The sequence below is a fragment of the Alligator sinensis genome, unplaced genomic scaffold (assembly GCF_000455745.1).
Source record: "Alligator sinensis unplaced genomic scaffold, ASM45574v1 scaffold628_2, whole genome shotgun sequence".
NCBI lineage: Eukaryota > Metazoa > Chordata > Crocodylia > Alligatoridae > Alligator > Alligator sinensis.
Genome location: NW_005841833.1, coordinates 1,431,725 through 1,447,257, shown reverse-complemented (window position 1 = coordinate 1,447,257; position 15,533 = coordinate 1,431,725). Strand labels below are relative to the sequence as shown.

Below are 15,533 nucleotides of genomic sequence, written 5' to 3'. Positions count from 1 at the left end.
AATTGTATTTCAGCTTTTTTTCTCTTGCATCTTTGGGCTTTAGCACGGTAAATCCCAGTTTCTAAAGCCACTGGCTGCACTAAATATAAGGGTCCACTTCTGCAGACACTAAGCCCTGTTTAGGCTGCTTATCCCCGGGCTTAATTTTATTGTATAGAGCAGAGCTACTTCCATGAGCAAAGGTTGTGCGGGGCCATGTCCTCCCTTGTACTTCAAACAATACCTGCCATGCTCATTTACTTTCCCTTTCTTTTAGAACACATTCCGGACCCCTGTGTACACAACTTCCATGAGAAGAAATGCCATGGGTGTTGGCTTAGTTTTTGAAGCAGACCTTTTCACCACAAAGCACATTTCCCACTGGGTGCTGCAAGGGATTTGTCTCACTTTGAATGCTGACTGACACCAGAAAACACCAACTGGTGGATTTTTTCATGCACAGAATCCATTGCTGGCACATGAAATCACTTTGCACCAAGAAGCATCAGGTCAGTTTTCTGTAGCTCAGTGTGTCAGGGGAGTTCAAAAGAGTTGCTTTAAATAAGAGGACGGCTGACAGAGAGATTTTTTAAATTAAATATTTGCAGCAGTTTTTACTAAGCTGGTAGGCTTTAGCAGTACAAGGTGCATCTAACTTTGCTACTTCAACTCTGTTATCTGTGTTTGAAAAAATAAATGGGACATTAGCCATTTGTGTTTCCTTTTAGGACCTCTTCAGTCTAAACCACTAATTCTCAATGTTTTGATGGTCAAGGCACCCCCTCGTTAGACTTGAGGTCCCCACCGAAAAGGCCAGCTCTTAAGTTTCGCTTGTTTTTGACCATATAAAAATAATGGAGAGGTTTTTTGTTGCAAAAAAGTCAGAAAGACCACAGCAGGGCAGAATGTTTTTCTTCAACACTGGATTCTCTACTCTGGGTTGACCTTGGGAATTACGTTTGCACAACTAACAGTGCCTACCATGAGTGGCACCCTGTGACACCCTTGGAAGGATCTCACCCCAGGGTGCCATCGCACCCTGGTTGCAAATAATTGCTCTAAAGGAGTTGGGTTGATGCAGCAGGTGAAGTGGTAACGCACTCAAATGAAGCACACACACACATACTGTAAGGAACATTCATGATTGTAAGAAACTTGTTTTTAATTATCCAGTGCATCACTTCTAGTGTCTTTTTAAGAGACTTCTTCCATCAGAGAACAAACAATTGCGTTGTTCAGTCATACAGCAGGTTGCCACAAAAATATGGCGACAGTCCAAACCAATGCTGGTTAATGCAATACACTTTAAAATGGTAAAACATTAAAACCACGCACCTTCTTTTAACCATTTTCCAAGGACGTGGGCCTTCTTCTTTTATAAAGAAATCCTAACATGAAACAACAGTGTATACTACCAAAACACAGTGCATGTGATTGACAGAAAATGCTGAGCAGGTTAACGCCAAAGGGATGGTGGACTGTCTTTGAAGAAGCAAGCCTTTGGGGGCTAGTCAAGATCAGTGTCTCACTAACTTGCGAGAATGCTGATACAGCCCCTGCACCCTGTGGGTATGCTCGAGTGTACATTTTAGCAGTGTCAAAACTAGCAAAAATGGCCTTTTTCGTGCTCAGGAAACTAATACTTATCCAAGACAGAGGAGACCAGCATCACACAGGGTGTTAATTGTGGAAAGAGGAGTAAAGGCAAGGCTGCAGTGCCACGGGGAACAACAGGCAGATAGGGATCTTTATCAGTGTGAAGTATTGCATTGCTGAAGGCACACTTATTTATGTGCAAGAGCTGGGAGTCATTATTTTCCACTGGTTGTACTGCAATTGAGTAGACAGAGCAATACCACAAAGAGGGGGGTGAGAGCATACCTAACAGATCATGGTCCCTTTATGCTCTTCCCCAGTAATCAAAGCGCAAATACAGATATGAGCAAGCTGATTCCTTTTTCTGTAGGGGGCAAGCACACTGCTGGAGGACAGTCCCTTACGCCAAGCCAAAGACAAGCCACATTCCCCTGCCCCTTGCCCTCCCACATACCAACAGAATGAGAAAAGGTAAGGCACAACACATGAGATTTCCCCACCTCCATAAAATTTTTGGAGAACTAGGGCTGAGGGTTACGAAAGCCTAGCCAAGGAAGCCTGGCATCTGACATGGGGGTGGGAGGGTAGTCTGGGTTAAGCCCTCCCAAGTTTACTGCCCAGCATCCCAGCTAAAACATTATTTTTTAAATATTGAGGAGCTGATGCAAAAAACCACTTGAATTTTCGTCTCTTGAAGTTCAGTTATTTCCCATTTTCTCCCTCCCTCAGTAGAAGCCACATATCCCTTGGTAGCTCTCCATAACCGACACACTTATAACTACCTGAAGCGTATGTTTGATAACAGGTGCTTTTCAGTCTGAATACCAGCGGCTCCTACACTGTAACATTGCCAGATAACTCCCAAGCTACCGTTTGGGCTTTGAAAACTTCCTTAACTGTCTCAGAATGCAGTGAGCCTAGGGGAATTTAGAAAACATAACTGAAATCATTCGAGTTCTGAAAGGGTTTGACATTGAACGTATTTTACACCTTGGTAAGCAGCTTTGAGATCCTTGTAAGGAAGGCGTGGAAAGTGCAAAGGATTCAGTAGTGTAGTAATATTTAAATAGTAGGCATCATTTCTAAATGCCAAAGCAGAAGCTGGCTTTCCATTAGGACAGAGTTTGTACTCGCTCCACGAGGACTGTTAGCTAATAATTCTGATTCATGTTTTCTTCTCCAGTCTCCCAGAATAATAACTTGAAGTTGTTAAAGATAGTTTAAATATAGATGTAAACCAAAATAATGCAGAGTTAATCAAATAAAAGCTTGTTGGGACCCTTGCAGTTTTGGAGAAGAACGTCACAAAAAAAAGTAAATTTAGGATGTGATCAAGACCATGCGAAGAAGAGTTCTTTCTTAGGTCGTCTAATCATGTATATACATCTGCGTTTTTTTCAGTGCTGCCGTCACAGTGGCTCTGTCACAAAAGTTAGTGACTGTGTATGAAGTGCTACATACACACTACGGAGACATCAAAGAAACATTGACATTTTAAAAGTTATCAGCCAATACATATTGCTGCAGGTTTATAATTAGTTAAGTTTATCTGTTTCTTGTTAATATTGATTAATAATGCAGACTGTAGCCTGTGCTTTTGTCCACATGTGCAGTTATAATAATGGAGTAGTACTTAGAAGCAAGCAGTCAGGTACACCTGATTTGGCCACAGCATTTATATACTTTGCAGTATGAACACAGTCATATTTGGGTTTCATTAAGTATGATAATCTAATGACAGATCTGGAAAAAATTTGGCATGCATGGGGTATTAAAAGAAACTTTACTGCAGATGAGATTTATCCTATTTGATCACAGTGCAGAAATAGCAACAGAATAGAGCATCACATCACATTACTTTGCTTAAACAGTTCTGTCCGTCCCTGAGTGCTTTCTGACCACTTTACTTTCATTGACCTGATCCACTGCCAACGTCTCAACCTCTGGCTGAGGCTGGGATGGTGCAACATGGTGAATTCTGTGCGCCACCCCAATGTGAGCCTTGTGCTGCTTCTCCCGGGCTGGACTGTGTGGCTCACCTGATGTACGTTCTGAAGCAATGGGTGGAATAACTAAAGGCCTTTCTTTGATTAGGTGTATCTCTGCAGTCTCCCTGGCCAGTAAAAATGGAGTAGGATCAGGCATAGCATCGACAGGCTCTCGTAACAGTAGCTTTCGGCCATCCGATCCTAATCTGTAGGCCTCTTCAAATTCTGGGTTGAGTGGTGTTGACAGACTCTTCTTCATTCTGCGTCGTGGAGTTTCAGGTAGCTTGTCTTTAGGAGGGGCTGGCTTGTAGCTGGACAACACTGGACTTCCAGATGGGGTGGCATCAGAAGTCCCACTTGAACTCATGAGCTTTTTCTTGGTTGCATGGAGCTGTGAAGTCAGATATGCAATAGTGCTTGCTCGCTGCTCTAGTTCACTTGACAACATATTTAGCTTATGGCTTTTCATTTTTAACTCTTCTAAATACTTTTTTTCTCTTTCTTTGATGGTGTTTTCCAGCACCATTATCATTGCATTTTTTTGTTCCAGTTCCTTTAAAAATTCATTATTTTCAGTCTCTTTGACTTTCAGCTGAGCTTCAAGTTCTTCACATTTCCTTCTGAGTTCATCACTTCTTGAATTACCATTTCCTAGAAGAAAAGTAAACTTTTTCAAGATGATTATAGTCAGTTAGTAAAACTGAGAAATGCAGTTCCTTTCTTTACAGTTTACTCTCAGCACTGTAAGGAAGCCTAACTTCTGGAAATAACCTGGTCACTTCATCGTTTAGACTCTAGAGGATAATACTTTTAAGACCCGTCCTGTTTCAAACTCAATTCATCATTTCAGGATAGGAAGGGGATGATAACAAGTGGAAATACAAATGCAGGAGATGCTTCAAGGAAACTTTTCAGCTTTGTACAGTAAATTTTATTGGTGCAGAATTCCAGCCCAATTGTCCCACCTGACCGTAATTTACCCAATGGGTTTGCTGGTTATAACCAAGACTCACACCCAGTCTCAGGTCTCTTCAAGTGACACAAATAGGAAGCGGGGGGCACACCTAATATGAAAATCTTCCCTGGGGTTCAGAGCACTTTAACATGAGGACTTAAGCAGTTTTGTGTGTGCTGACCAGCAGAAACTTAGGCAATGATGAAAGTAAGCAGCTGAGAAAGGGTTTTGAGAAACTTAGTGACACTTTATAAATGTAGCTCTTATTATTTAACATTCTACTGTATCCATCTGTAAAATGGGAACAGTAAGGTGCTGATGGGGGGGTCTAAGCTTTTGTACTCTGTACATCATCCCCAGGGAATATTATGCTCTTATACACCAGCAGCTGAAGCACACCACTTCCAAAAAGGCTGGAGGGTTTTCTTCAGCTGTGTAATGCAATTAGAGTATTAGTCAAGTTTCAGAAGAGTGTTTTATGGGAAGATGGAGACTATTTATAATCTCTGTGTTCTTGTGCAGAATACAGAGAAAGGATGGTTTGGTTGTTTAAGGAAAGGAGCGGGAATCAAGAATTGTAGAGTCTATTCCTGGCTCTTCTATAGACTTCTTATGTGACCTTGAAAAAGAAACTGAGGGCAGGGCTATTTTACACATACCCATATAATGAGACTGGCAAGAACTCTGAGATCTCTGGATGGAAGACATGATACAGAAATATTGTTATACACTTGCGTTGGAAGGAGAGTACAAACACATTTCAAAAGTTAGAAGTTACTCAAAGACAATAAAGGAACTGCATGCACTGTATATCTTACCCGTCAGGTCTGAACTCTTTACAGTCAGCTCATAGGTTAAATCTGAAAAATAAAAAGACCACAAACATGTCTGACTTACTGTACATCAACTGCTCTGCATTACTTGCCCACGTGTCATGTCTCCTTACCTCTCAGTACACGAGGGCTGAACTCAGACAACTTAGCCCTCAACAGAACAGTGCTAATGACAGGGCAACCCTTCACTGAATGTAGGCTAACATGGGCAGTTACCATAGATCAGCTCCTCTCTGGTAAATGCTTGCTCCCTTTTGACTGGCTGCAGTTTGTTCATTGCTTCATACCGTGGTAGTGTGGACTATCCTCTTCAAAAGAATGAAGGCCTATTCAGACAAAGTCTCATAGACTATATCGCAGAGAAAAATCCTGCATCCTGGCAATAAAGTTACTGAGACCTAACAGAGCCTCTCTGGTTAGTTTTTCTAGCATAACAATTCACATTGAATGAATCAGAAATTCAAAAGAGGGAGCTGTGCCAGTACACAAGAAAAGGACTAGTCCTGATTGGCATAAAACCAAAGAGCAACTTCTACTTTTGCTAGACCCAAAAGCATAGGTATGTTGTACTACAAGTACGTTACAAGCCCTCCTATAGCACCACGTTCTATTCTTATCTGAAATACCAGAATAGAAGCTTGTAGATTTGAAGCAATGTCTAAGGATCCCCCGCAGATTACCAAGATGTCAATGAGCATGAAGAAGTATGAGACATCAGCTCACAAAAATCCAGACTGCACTTGTTTTAAATAACTGTACTTTGAATGTGCTAGTGCCAATGTGTGTGCTAAAACACGTAATGCACTGTAAGGCTTTAGAGTACAAGAGACAGTGCTTTATAGGGGGCTCAGTACCAAGAAGTAAAAGCATCTCCCCAAATGCTGTATCTGGTTAGAGGTGTCAGTTCTGGTCATTCTGGTGTTACTGAGCAGCTGCTCACTTTGCACTGTCACCTGGCACTGGATTATAACTATGACATGGTACTTCAAGTGGCTTCAGGAACAAGGCGGCTTGGGAGTGAAGACACAAAGCTGAGCCACTGAGCAGGGAGACAGCCTGGCCTACGGGATGGAGCACGGGAGCTGAAGAGACCTGAACTAGTCCTAGATCTGCCCCCACCTGCAAGCTAACTGTGGAAAAGGCCCTGTGCCTTGGTTTTAACTTCTGTAAAATGGGGAGGAGGAGGCTGACTCCCACACGGAGCATTCTGAGATGCCTGGGATGAGCTGGAGTGAGGCACTATAATGATCCTTGGTTACCTGTGCAGTGCTGCTGCAGGCGCCGGATCTCAGCATGCAAGCCTTTGAGCGTGTTGGCATGTTCCCGCTGCAGGAACAAAAGATTCTTCTGGGCACTGTGTAACTGGTTCTCCAAGTTTGACGCTGCCATCCTGTCATCCAGGTAACCTGTTATTAAACAGAACTGGCATTAGAGCACCCGATTACCTTGCAAACAGGCTAATTCTACCTGGGGGTGGTCAATCTGGAGGAACTCTGCAGATGCCAGAGAAGTGACATAGGCCCACAAACACATTTTTGGTTCAGAAAGCTGATCTGCTGGCAAGCATGTCCGCTGATGGAGCACGGATGGGAAAATTCATAGAAAGGCTGAGTGCATTCTAGGCAGCAGCCTAGAACGGGGGGTGAGGGGTCACGGGGTACTTGGTTGTTTGTAGTTAACACATTTATTGGATTAGCTCCAGACAGGCTTTACGCACTAATCCTTTTAGGAGATTAAGGTGGTGCTGAGAAAATGCAAGGGTGTCCAACCCCCTGCCCGCCTGGATTTTGATTCACCTCTTGGGACACACAAGATAAGTCCAGGTAGAGTGGGAGGGAACGGAGCACTGAAGGGCATTGCCAGCCGTACAAAACCAACCGTGTGTTTAGCGAGAGCCCAGAAGCTGCACAATCATCTGCCTTTCACTAGCAGTGACAGAACTTAGTCAGGAAGAAGAGCAAGTGGTTGCTAAGGGTGTAGGTGAACATAACAAGTGAAAGGCCTGGCTAGCTCGGTGAGGTCCTTGGGCAGGGCTGCAAGCCACTGGGTGAAGCCTCTGCTTTATCATCCCTGGCAACTGTACAGCTGTGGGTGGAGGGTTTTTTTTTAAGGTGATGGCTCCTGGGTACAAGAAGTAAAAGCCTCCCTGCCTCTAGCCTGATCCGATTTCTCCAGTACGCTTTGGCTGGGGAGGTGTGTGCATAACAGACATTAGCCAAGCGAGCACCTGACAGCCTCCCAGACAAGCATGCAAGCCACCAGGCTGGAGGTCAGGACTAGCTAGGCCTGCCCTACCTCTTCTCTTGCTACTGGGTCACTGTACCACCAGCTGTCATCTCCCAGTTCTTCCCCCTTAGCTAGGAGAGGAGCCCTCCTGCTGGCTTTCCCTCTCTTCTCCAGCCCCCTTGCATCACAACTCTGTGCTCTTCACAGAATATTTGCCAGGTACTGGACAAAGATTCGAGAGGTGGTTATCTGTGGGTGTCTGGGGTCAGGCAGAAGGCAGGGCAGGGTGGCACCCTGGCAACTCCCTGGTTCAGAGAGGCATAAGCTTTCACAGGCAGCAGCCTACTTCAGCAGTCCAGTCACAGCAAGTGATGAAATCAGCTGCTACCCACAACAGCTTATGCCTCTGAATCAAATCATTTAGTCTCTAACGTGCCACCCTGCCCTGCTTTGGCTTGCTACAGGTTGTAATGGGCCCTTCTGTGCGTGCCCTGCTGTTTCTTTCTGCACCTTCAACTCTTTCAAATAAACATAAAAAAGCAGAGAGAAGAGCACCCACCACCAGGGCAGGCCTCAGAGCAGTGCTTTACTGTTACTGTGCCTCTAGTACGACTTGAGTTAGAGAGCGAGTCAGCATAAAAGTGCATGCACACGTGCATGTGACCCAAATTTGCTTTGTACTGTACATATCTAGGTAATGGGAACTCATGACAAAGAAAGCTGCTTATCAGCAGTGCTATACTGGAGTGCAATCAGGGAGAGTGGTCATCCAGCACTGTGTGGTTCAGCGATGCTTTCTTACCAGGAGAGTTGTTAGCTCTCCTGACAGTTAAGGGTACCTAACCTCCTGTTAAAAAAGAGCTTTGCAAACAGTCACAAGATCCTGAATTCATGACAGACCAACAGCACTAGAAAATATAACTGGGGGCGCTGGGCGGCGTGGAGTGCGCCCACCTGACTGCCTCTCCCTCCTGCAGGGCTGTCTGGCGCGCACTGGTGCTGTGCATGTGGTGGTGGAGTGCAGTGGGAGCTCTGGGAGAGGCGCTGCAGCACTGGTGGTGCTGGAGCCGGCCCAATTTGGGAGGAGGGGGGCAGCCCTGTTAGCTCCGGCCTTCCGCTGCCTATGGTGGCAGGTCTTTGAGATTTTGCAGTAGAGGGCCCTTAGGGTATGGGGGAGTGTGCTCATGGCCCCATAAATGGAGGACATTTGGCAGAATTAGTGTCCTTTAGAAATCACCATTCTCCTCATCCTTGCATGCCTTCAGAAGCAATATACAGTGTGTTAGAAGTCACCAAACAAGCAGCAGCAGACCATGCTGCTGCTCCTGCTGCTAGGTTCCCCCCCACCATAAGACAGACCCCACTCCCCTTCTGGGAGGCTTCCCGCAGGGCAGAAACCCCTGCTATACTCTAGTATCCCCCACTTTTTCTGGGACAACAGCCTTCTGCTGCTGCCATCGAGGGTGTCACCTGCAAAGTTGACAAGTGTGCACTCAGTCCCATCCCCCAAATCATTAATGAGGCTATTAAACAGCACTGGACCTACGACAGTGCCGTGGGGAACACTCCCATCTCAGTTCCAAACTAGACACCAAGCCACTGATGACTACTCGGCAAACATGAAGATCTAACCAATTATGCATCTACTTTCTAGTTCTTTTATCTGGTCTGTACTTCCTTAGTGTAGTAATGAAAATGTCATGGGAGACAGTGTCAAATGCCTTGCTGAAGTCAAAGTCAGTCACATCTACTGCTCTCCTCCCCATCCACGGAGGTCACTGTCACAGCAGGAAATCAAGCTGGTCAGGCATCACTTGCTCTTGATGAATCCATGCTGGCGAGTCCTGGTCACCGTGTTTTCCTCCAGGTCCTTAGATGACCTACTCTACAACCTTTCCTGGTACTGAGATTAGAGTGACTGGTCTGCAAGTCCCCCAGATCCCCCTTCTTCCCCTTTTAAAGATGGGCACTAGATTAGATTTACCCTTTTCCAGTCATCCAGAACCTAACCTGGTTGCAATGTCAAGTAACCCTGCCAGATTGATGGGTGTCTGAGCAGCTTTAGACAATAGCATTATGATAGTCTTTAGCCACATGACCACATAATATTTGTCCTCTGGGGTCCCTGCTTCATTCTGTGCACTGGGTAGGTGAACAAGGAGAAAATTCACAAGCAATATTCTTTTTACATAGACTCTTTCTGCTATGTCAGCTGGAGGTTGCACTCCCCATGGAAACAGAAGCTGGACTGTCAAAAAGAGGCAAAGAGCTGTTGGAGAATCATTTTGCAGGGCAGTGGCAACATGGAGCTGATATATATATGTAATATATATTATAATTGTTAAAATAGTACTGTAAATACCACTGCGCCAGGCTCTGCAGGATGGAGCAGCAAAGCAATCCATCAGATTGTCATCACAAGGACCCTAACAAATGATGCTGACACTGCTCTAGGCAAGAGACCACTTGGCTGGATAAATAAGATACACTTGCATGCATGCCCTGGCATATATAGGATTTCAGTAAGACGGGATCAGTCCAGAGTCATAGCTCTTTTCCTGGTGAGGGGGGCGGGGGAGATCTGCTTACAGATGCTGAGTTTCCACCATGCCATACTTTTTCATAGCCCATGGGACCCGATGATCGCTTTAAAATGGACTGTTCCATCATATTAGCGACCTTGGGGCACCATTCATTTTAAAGGCTGTCAATATTTCTGTTACGTTCTCTTTTTAAAATGATGTAGTTGTGTCTTGCAAAGCAGAGTTCAGACAGATAAAAGCTTTACTGAATCATCCGATTTCTTAAGTGTTTATTGCATCTCTTGACTGAATGCGACAGCCGACTGCAAACTGCATAGCAGGATTTTCAGCTATGGTAGACTTCCAGTGGCAGGTTCCAATTCGATTTGGAGAGATTAAAGGGTCTCCTGATTCGATTCAGATTCAGAGATTTCGCCACCGAATCGAATCAGTGACTGAAGCTTTACACAGTCCTAGTAAAAAGGTTTCTTCTAACACACTCAAAGTATTGTGTGAAAAAACAGCCTGTGGAGGATGTCCAAGAATCCTTTCCTATGACAGCAGCTAATAATAGAAACTTTGTCCCTGTAGGTTAAGAACAAATGGAAAAGCTAATAGGAACAAGGAGCTTTAAGAGCCACAAAGCAGAAACAGAAGATGTGTTCAGAAATGCAGCCTAGTCTAAGATGGAAAACAAACGGCAGGCAGCCTGCCAGCCCCTCTTTGGGCCTGGACACCTTTGCTGCAGACAGTGTCACTGTATTACTCCAAACGAGGGGTTATTTTTAATCCACCTAGTTTACATGTTAAGATCACATGGAGATCAGCTCATCTGAAGGAAAAAATCTGAGGCAGACTAGTTTCCAGGCTGTCAGAAAATGCTGAATTCCATTGCCAGAAATTCACAGGCCAGGCCCACAGCATCCTCCCGCTCACAGGAGGGTAGAGTCAATCAGGGAAACATGGATTTGATAGAGCTTAAGTCAGGCACCACCGCCTTCCCATCCTCTAAAGATGCACACTACTGTACAGCCCTTTCATGAGCTTCCCCACTCCTTACTGCAGCATGAGGAGCGAACCTGGCTGGTGATGCAATGCCAGGCTGTCCCCTACACCTCCTCTAAAGAGAACAGAAGACGAAGGCTAATGGCAGAGGTAATGCTGGGTAAAGTATTGGTAGTATCACTTCCATTGACACTGCCATGTGCTAGTAGCACCACACCACCTCTAGTACTTCCCTGCCCAGTTACACGCCAGCCCACAGCGGATGGAGACAATCCCATGGGGTTTGTGTAAATGGACTGTGCAGGTTCCAGAAAGGGCGGGCAAACAACCCTACATGAGAGCAGAGAGAGGACTTTTTCTTGCAGCTGGCACTTGCCACAGAAAGATGCCGCAGCTATGAGAGCAGACAGCCGTCACCAGACACGTTTCCAGACTAGCAGAGCGTTCTAAACCAGTCGTCACTTGGTGACTTTGCGTAAAACTCAAAACTGAACAGCTGTAGGACTTCAGGAATCAGGATGAAATGGATCCCACGCCAGACAGGTGGCACTGACATAAAACAGATACTTCCTTTTTAAAATTCTATTGCTTTTATGGTGCAGGAGTGCCATTGCATCCTAACCCAGATGGCCTTTCCTAGAGCAAAGTGGGAAGCAAGGAGGGGAGAACTAGAAAACAAACACAACTCAAAAAAGTTTTAAATAGCTTTTCAGGTGCCGCTCGCTTCATATAGAGAGGAGACCGAACCGAACACATTCACAACTCATCTGGGAAAAGAATACAGGTGTTCTCAGCTGGCCACCTAAGACAAGTCAGTTAAACAAACAGCACACATTATTTTCTTTCTGATTTGTCAGGAAACCACATTGTGTTCTTAGCTATTAAACAAAAGAATGAACTGGACACAAAAGCTCCCTGAAATATACTGCTAAGAATAGTAATCCCAAAGCTTCTGAAAACAATTTTTCGAAACAACAGTGATATGAGCATAAGAAAGCCAGATTTACTCTACACTTTACCCTGATAGCTAAGATCTTTGATACTGATTCACACTGTCTGTGTTAAGTTTTCTAAGCCAAAATAATTTAAGACTACAAAATACGCTTATAAGCATTTCCCATACCCTTCTCTAGGAGGATTGTAAGCATGGATTTAAGTAGGGGGAAAAAGAGGGAGGAGAACAGACGGTTTGGGCATGAGACCAGAGTACGCTGCAGCTCAAGACATGATCCTGAAAAAGACAGACTTCAAGCTGGCATGACTGCTTTTTAAAAAGGTACATGCTCCGTACAGAAAAACAGGTGACATTTCTCTCGCGAGCACAGAATGCTCTTCAATACTTCAGCTATTTGTTCTGTCAATAAGGTTTTATTCTTTACTTTGCTGGAGGCCATTTGTGATTTTGGAACTGTTTACTGTATTACAAATACTGCTGAACAGGATAATGCAGCCATTATTGCTTTTAATGAGGACATACTTTTGGTCAATAAGGCAGACTAATCCAGCATTTTTTACTGACAGTCCCATCATTGCTGCACCGAGAGAACCGGCTCTTGTTGCACTTTAATTTCAGAACATGACTAACAACTGCTAATGGCTTTAAAGGAAAAAGCAATGCCTGAGTAGAGTTCACCCTAAGGAAAGCAGGCATCGTGTGTTTAAACATTTTGACTGGATTCTGCATGTCCAAAGGAGTTACTTTCATTTTAAAGATGGTATAAGTGATGGCAAGGCTGGACTCACTGGGCTTTTCCCTCTGCAGTGCTGTAAAAGCAACTCAAAGTTAGGAAGTGTGACCCTCCCTTGCATGTGCATTAGGGAACTCTACTTACTTGGCCAAGAGATGGGGGAGACACTTCAGGGGCAAAACTAGGCAACTATGGAGGTGAGTGCAGATACACACACACAACAGTGACATTTTGGAGCACTTCAGCTGCCTTCCTGAAGATATATTTATGTACACACACATTGGTAGAAGCTTCACATCTCCCACCTCCTGCAGGACAGAGGAGTCACTATTTTGCTTCAACAGGAACTCAGTGCTATTCAATGGGATGCACCCAGGTGGAAAAGTTCAGGACTGCAAACCCCAAATGAGGGAGCAGAACATCCTTTAAAATACTTCCCATCTCCTCTTAAAGCGCATCAAGATAAATGATGAAGAAAGCACTATATCAATGCACAACGAAAACAAATGGCAGCATCCTGCCAATATACCCATGGCTAACGGAAACACATGGTCCTTAAAAATATTGTAGTTAACTTTAAACATCATGATTCAGACTACTGCATGTACAGTGATTCCTTTTGGAGGCTTAAAGAGACACTGCCAATTTAAAGGCCACACATCTTCATGAAAATTGTTTAAATCACAGTCCAGCAGTCTAACACCATAAACTGCCTGTGAAAGCAGAGGAAATTCAAACCTCTCCAGCTTGCTCGCTTGATGCCCTGGATAACACTCTGCGCCTAGCCAGTTTCACGGTTTGAGGACAGTCGATTTCCTTGTTTGGGCGCCTTTCAAAACAGAACCAAAGCAACCGCTGCCAATGCGTCAGAGCAGCAATCCTTGCTGCTTCGGGACTGCAGCGCAGTACCTAGTACCTGATGGTATGAACAGTTGTCAAGAGTGAGGCTCAGAAGAAAGGGGGTGAGAGGAGGGGTGGTTCATCACGGGGGACCATGAATCCACAGATATCCATCCAGAATGATTAAGGGTCTAGCCCTTCAAGATCTCATAGACATTAGAGCTGGAAGGGATCTTGCAAGATCATTGGGTCCAGCCCCCTGCCCAAGGGGCAGAAAGTCGGCTAGGGTCAGATCACTCCAGCAAGATAAGCATCCAAGCATTTCTTAAAGGTATCTAGAGTAAGTGCTTGCACCACTTCTCGGGGGGAGTCTATTCCAGACTCTGGAGACTCAGATGGTAAAGACGTTTTTCCTTATATCCAGTCTAAAAGAGTCTTCCAGCAGTTTGCGACCATTAGACCTCGTCTTCCCTTTGGGTGCCCTGGTGAACAGACGTTCTTTCAGTTCCTGGTGCACCCCCTTATATACTTATAGGCTGCCACCAAAGCACCCTTAAGCCTTCGCTTCTCCAGGCTGAAGAGTCCCAAGGCTCTCAGCCTGTTCTCATAAGCCCTGTTCTCTTGACCTCTAATCATGCACGTGGCCCTCCTTTGGACTCTCAAGCTTTGCCACGTCCTTTTTAAAAAGTGTGGAGGCCAGAATTGGATGCAGTACTCCAGCTGCGCCCTCACCAACGCCGAGTAAAGTGGGAGGATGAGTTCCTGGGTCTTGCTTGAAAAGACTACTTCACATGAGTAGCGAAGCCAGAAGGACAAATCAGACAGAGCAGGCAACCATCCCGTGGTGCATTACCGACAGACAGAGAGACCCAGCAGTACAAAGCAACCTTTTGTTCCAGGTACCACAAGCCAGCGAATGCGCTTTTATATCTGCAGCAAGCAAGACAAGCTTTCCTGCTATGCTCACGTATAGACCCTTCCCTTGTGGAGGGGTTTTGTTTTTCAGTATCTAGCCACCCATTCCTGCCCTCCCCCTCTACCCCAACACTCCTTAAAGCAAAGCGATAAGAATTAAGCTGGGCAGTCACAAGTCGAACACTACCCATTAAAACAATTAACAGGAAAGCTAAACAAGTGCTATTTGTTTCCAGTTTTCACACTGGCACTTGCTTGAGGAACATGCTCATGAGCAGTACATGCTTTTCATCTAGGGAAAAAAAAAATCTTGTATTCCACTCTCCAACAATGAGGTTTTCGATATGGTAGTCTCAAAGGGCAGAGAAATAAGTATGTAGCTACAGCAAGAAATGCTGAACCAGACCCCAAATCTGCCTGTAAAAATTAAAGTATTAAAAAATGGATTATTCGCTTCTGTTGGATACCTCCTTAAGGAGAACAGGTAGAGGTAACTAAATGGCATTCTTTCAGGTGTACTCCTTCACTGATGGTTACATACATCTATTTAGACCCTCTCCTCTTCCAGTACGAGGGGAGAGTTTTCACTTGCATTTACAATACTTTTTTACCCACCTCAAGAAGGGACCGTTTAACTGGCTACTTCCAGTGGCAGAGACAGAATTAACCACCCAAATTAACTGTATTAAGCAAAATGAGAACTCAGTCCAGCAAGTCAAAAGCAGAGATATTCAGCAGCTTGTAGAGGGCAAATTCCACAGTTGAGGCCTGCTGGTAGAGAATGCCTCACACTAGTGCTGCCTTAACCTTAAATTGTTATTTTTTTCCTTTAGGAAAAGACTGTTAAACCAAATGAAAGAAAGTGAAACTGAGGGGAGAGTTGCCAAAGAGCAGGAGAGACGGGCATTCATGCCAAGCAATGGTGCAAATTCTACAGTTGAATCTTGCTTCACAAATGATAGAGGCAGGGGTGAAGGGAGGGCAGG

The 15,533-nt window shown here is 44.8% G+C and overlaps 2 protein-coding genes across 3 annotated transcripts in view; one reads left to right on the top strand and one right to left on the bottom strand.

Moving 5' to 3' along the window:
• Positions 1–796, top strand: part of DNAH10 (dynein axonemal heavy chain 10) — a gene marked incomplete at its 5' end in the record, with an annotated part of 81,641 nt that extends 80,845 nt beyond the window's left edge. Inside the window, one exon of the mRNA XM_014518122.2 lies at positions 257–796. Coding sequence (XP_014373608.2) covers positions 257–403 — 147 coding nt within the window. The remainder of the gene's footprint in view (positions 1–256) is intronic.
• Positions 797–1,107: 311 nt separating this feature from the next.
• Positions 1,108–15,533, bottom strand: part of CCDC92 (coiled-coil domain containing 92) — a 21,519-nt gene continuing 7,093 nt past the window's right edge. For both annotated transcript variants that reach the window (XM_014518110.2, XM_014518116.2), the window contains exons 2-4: positions 6,611–6,757; positions 5,337–5,378; positions 1,108–4,214 (exon numbers count right to left, since the gene is read on the bottom strand). In XM_014518110.2, the coding sequence (XP_014373596.1) occupies positions 3,439–4,214; positions 5,337–5,378; positions 6,611–6,740 (948 nt within the window). In that variant the 5' untranslated portion in view covers positions 6,741–6,757 and the 3' untranslated portion in view covers positions 1,108–3,438. The remainder of the gene's footprint in view (positions 4,215–5,336; positions 5,379–6,610; positions 6,758–15,533) is intronic.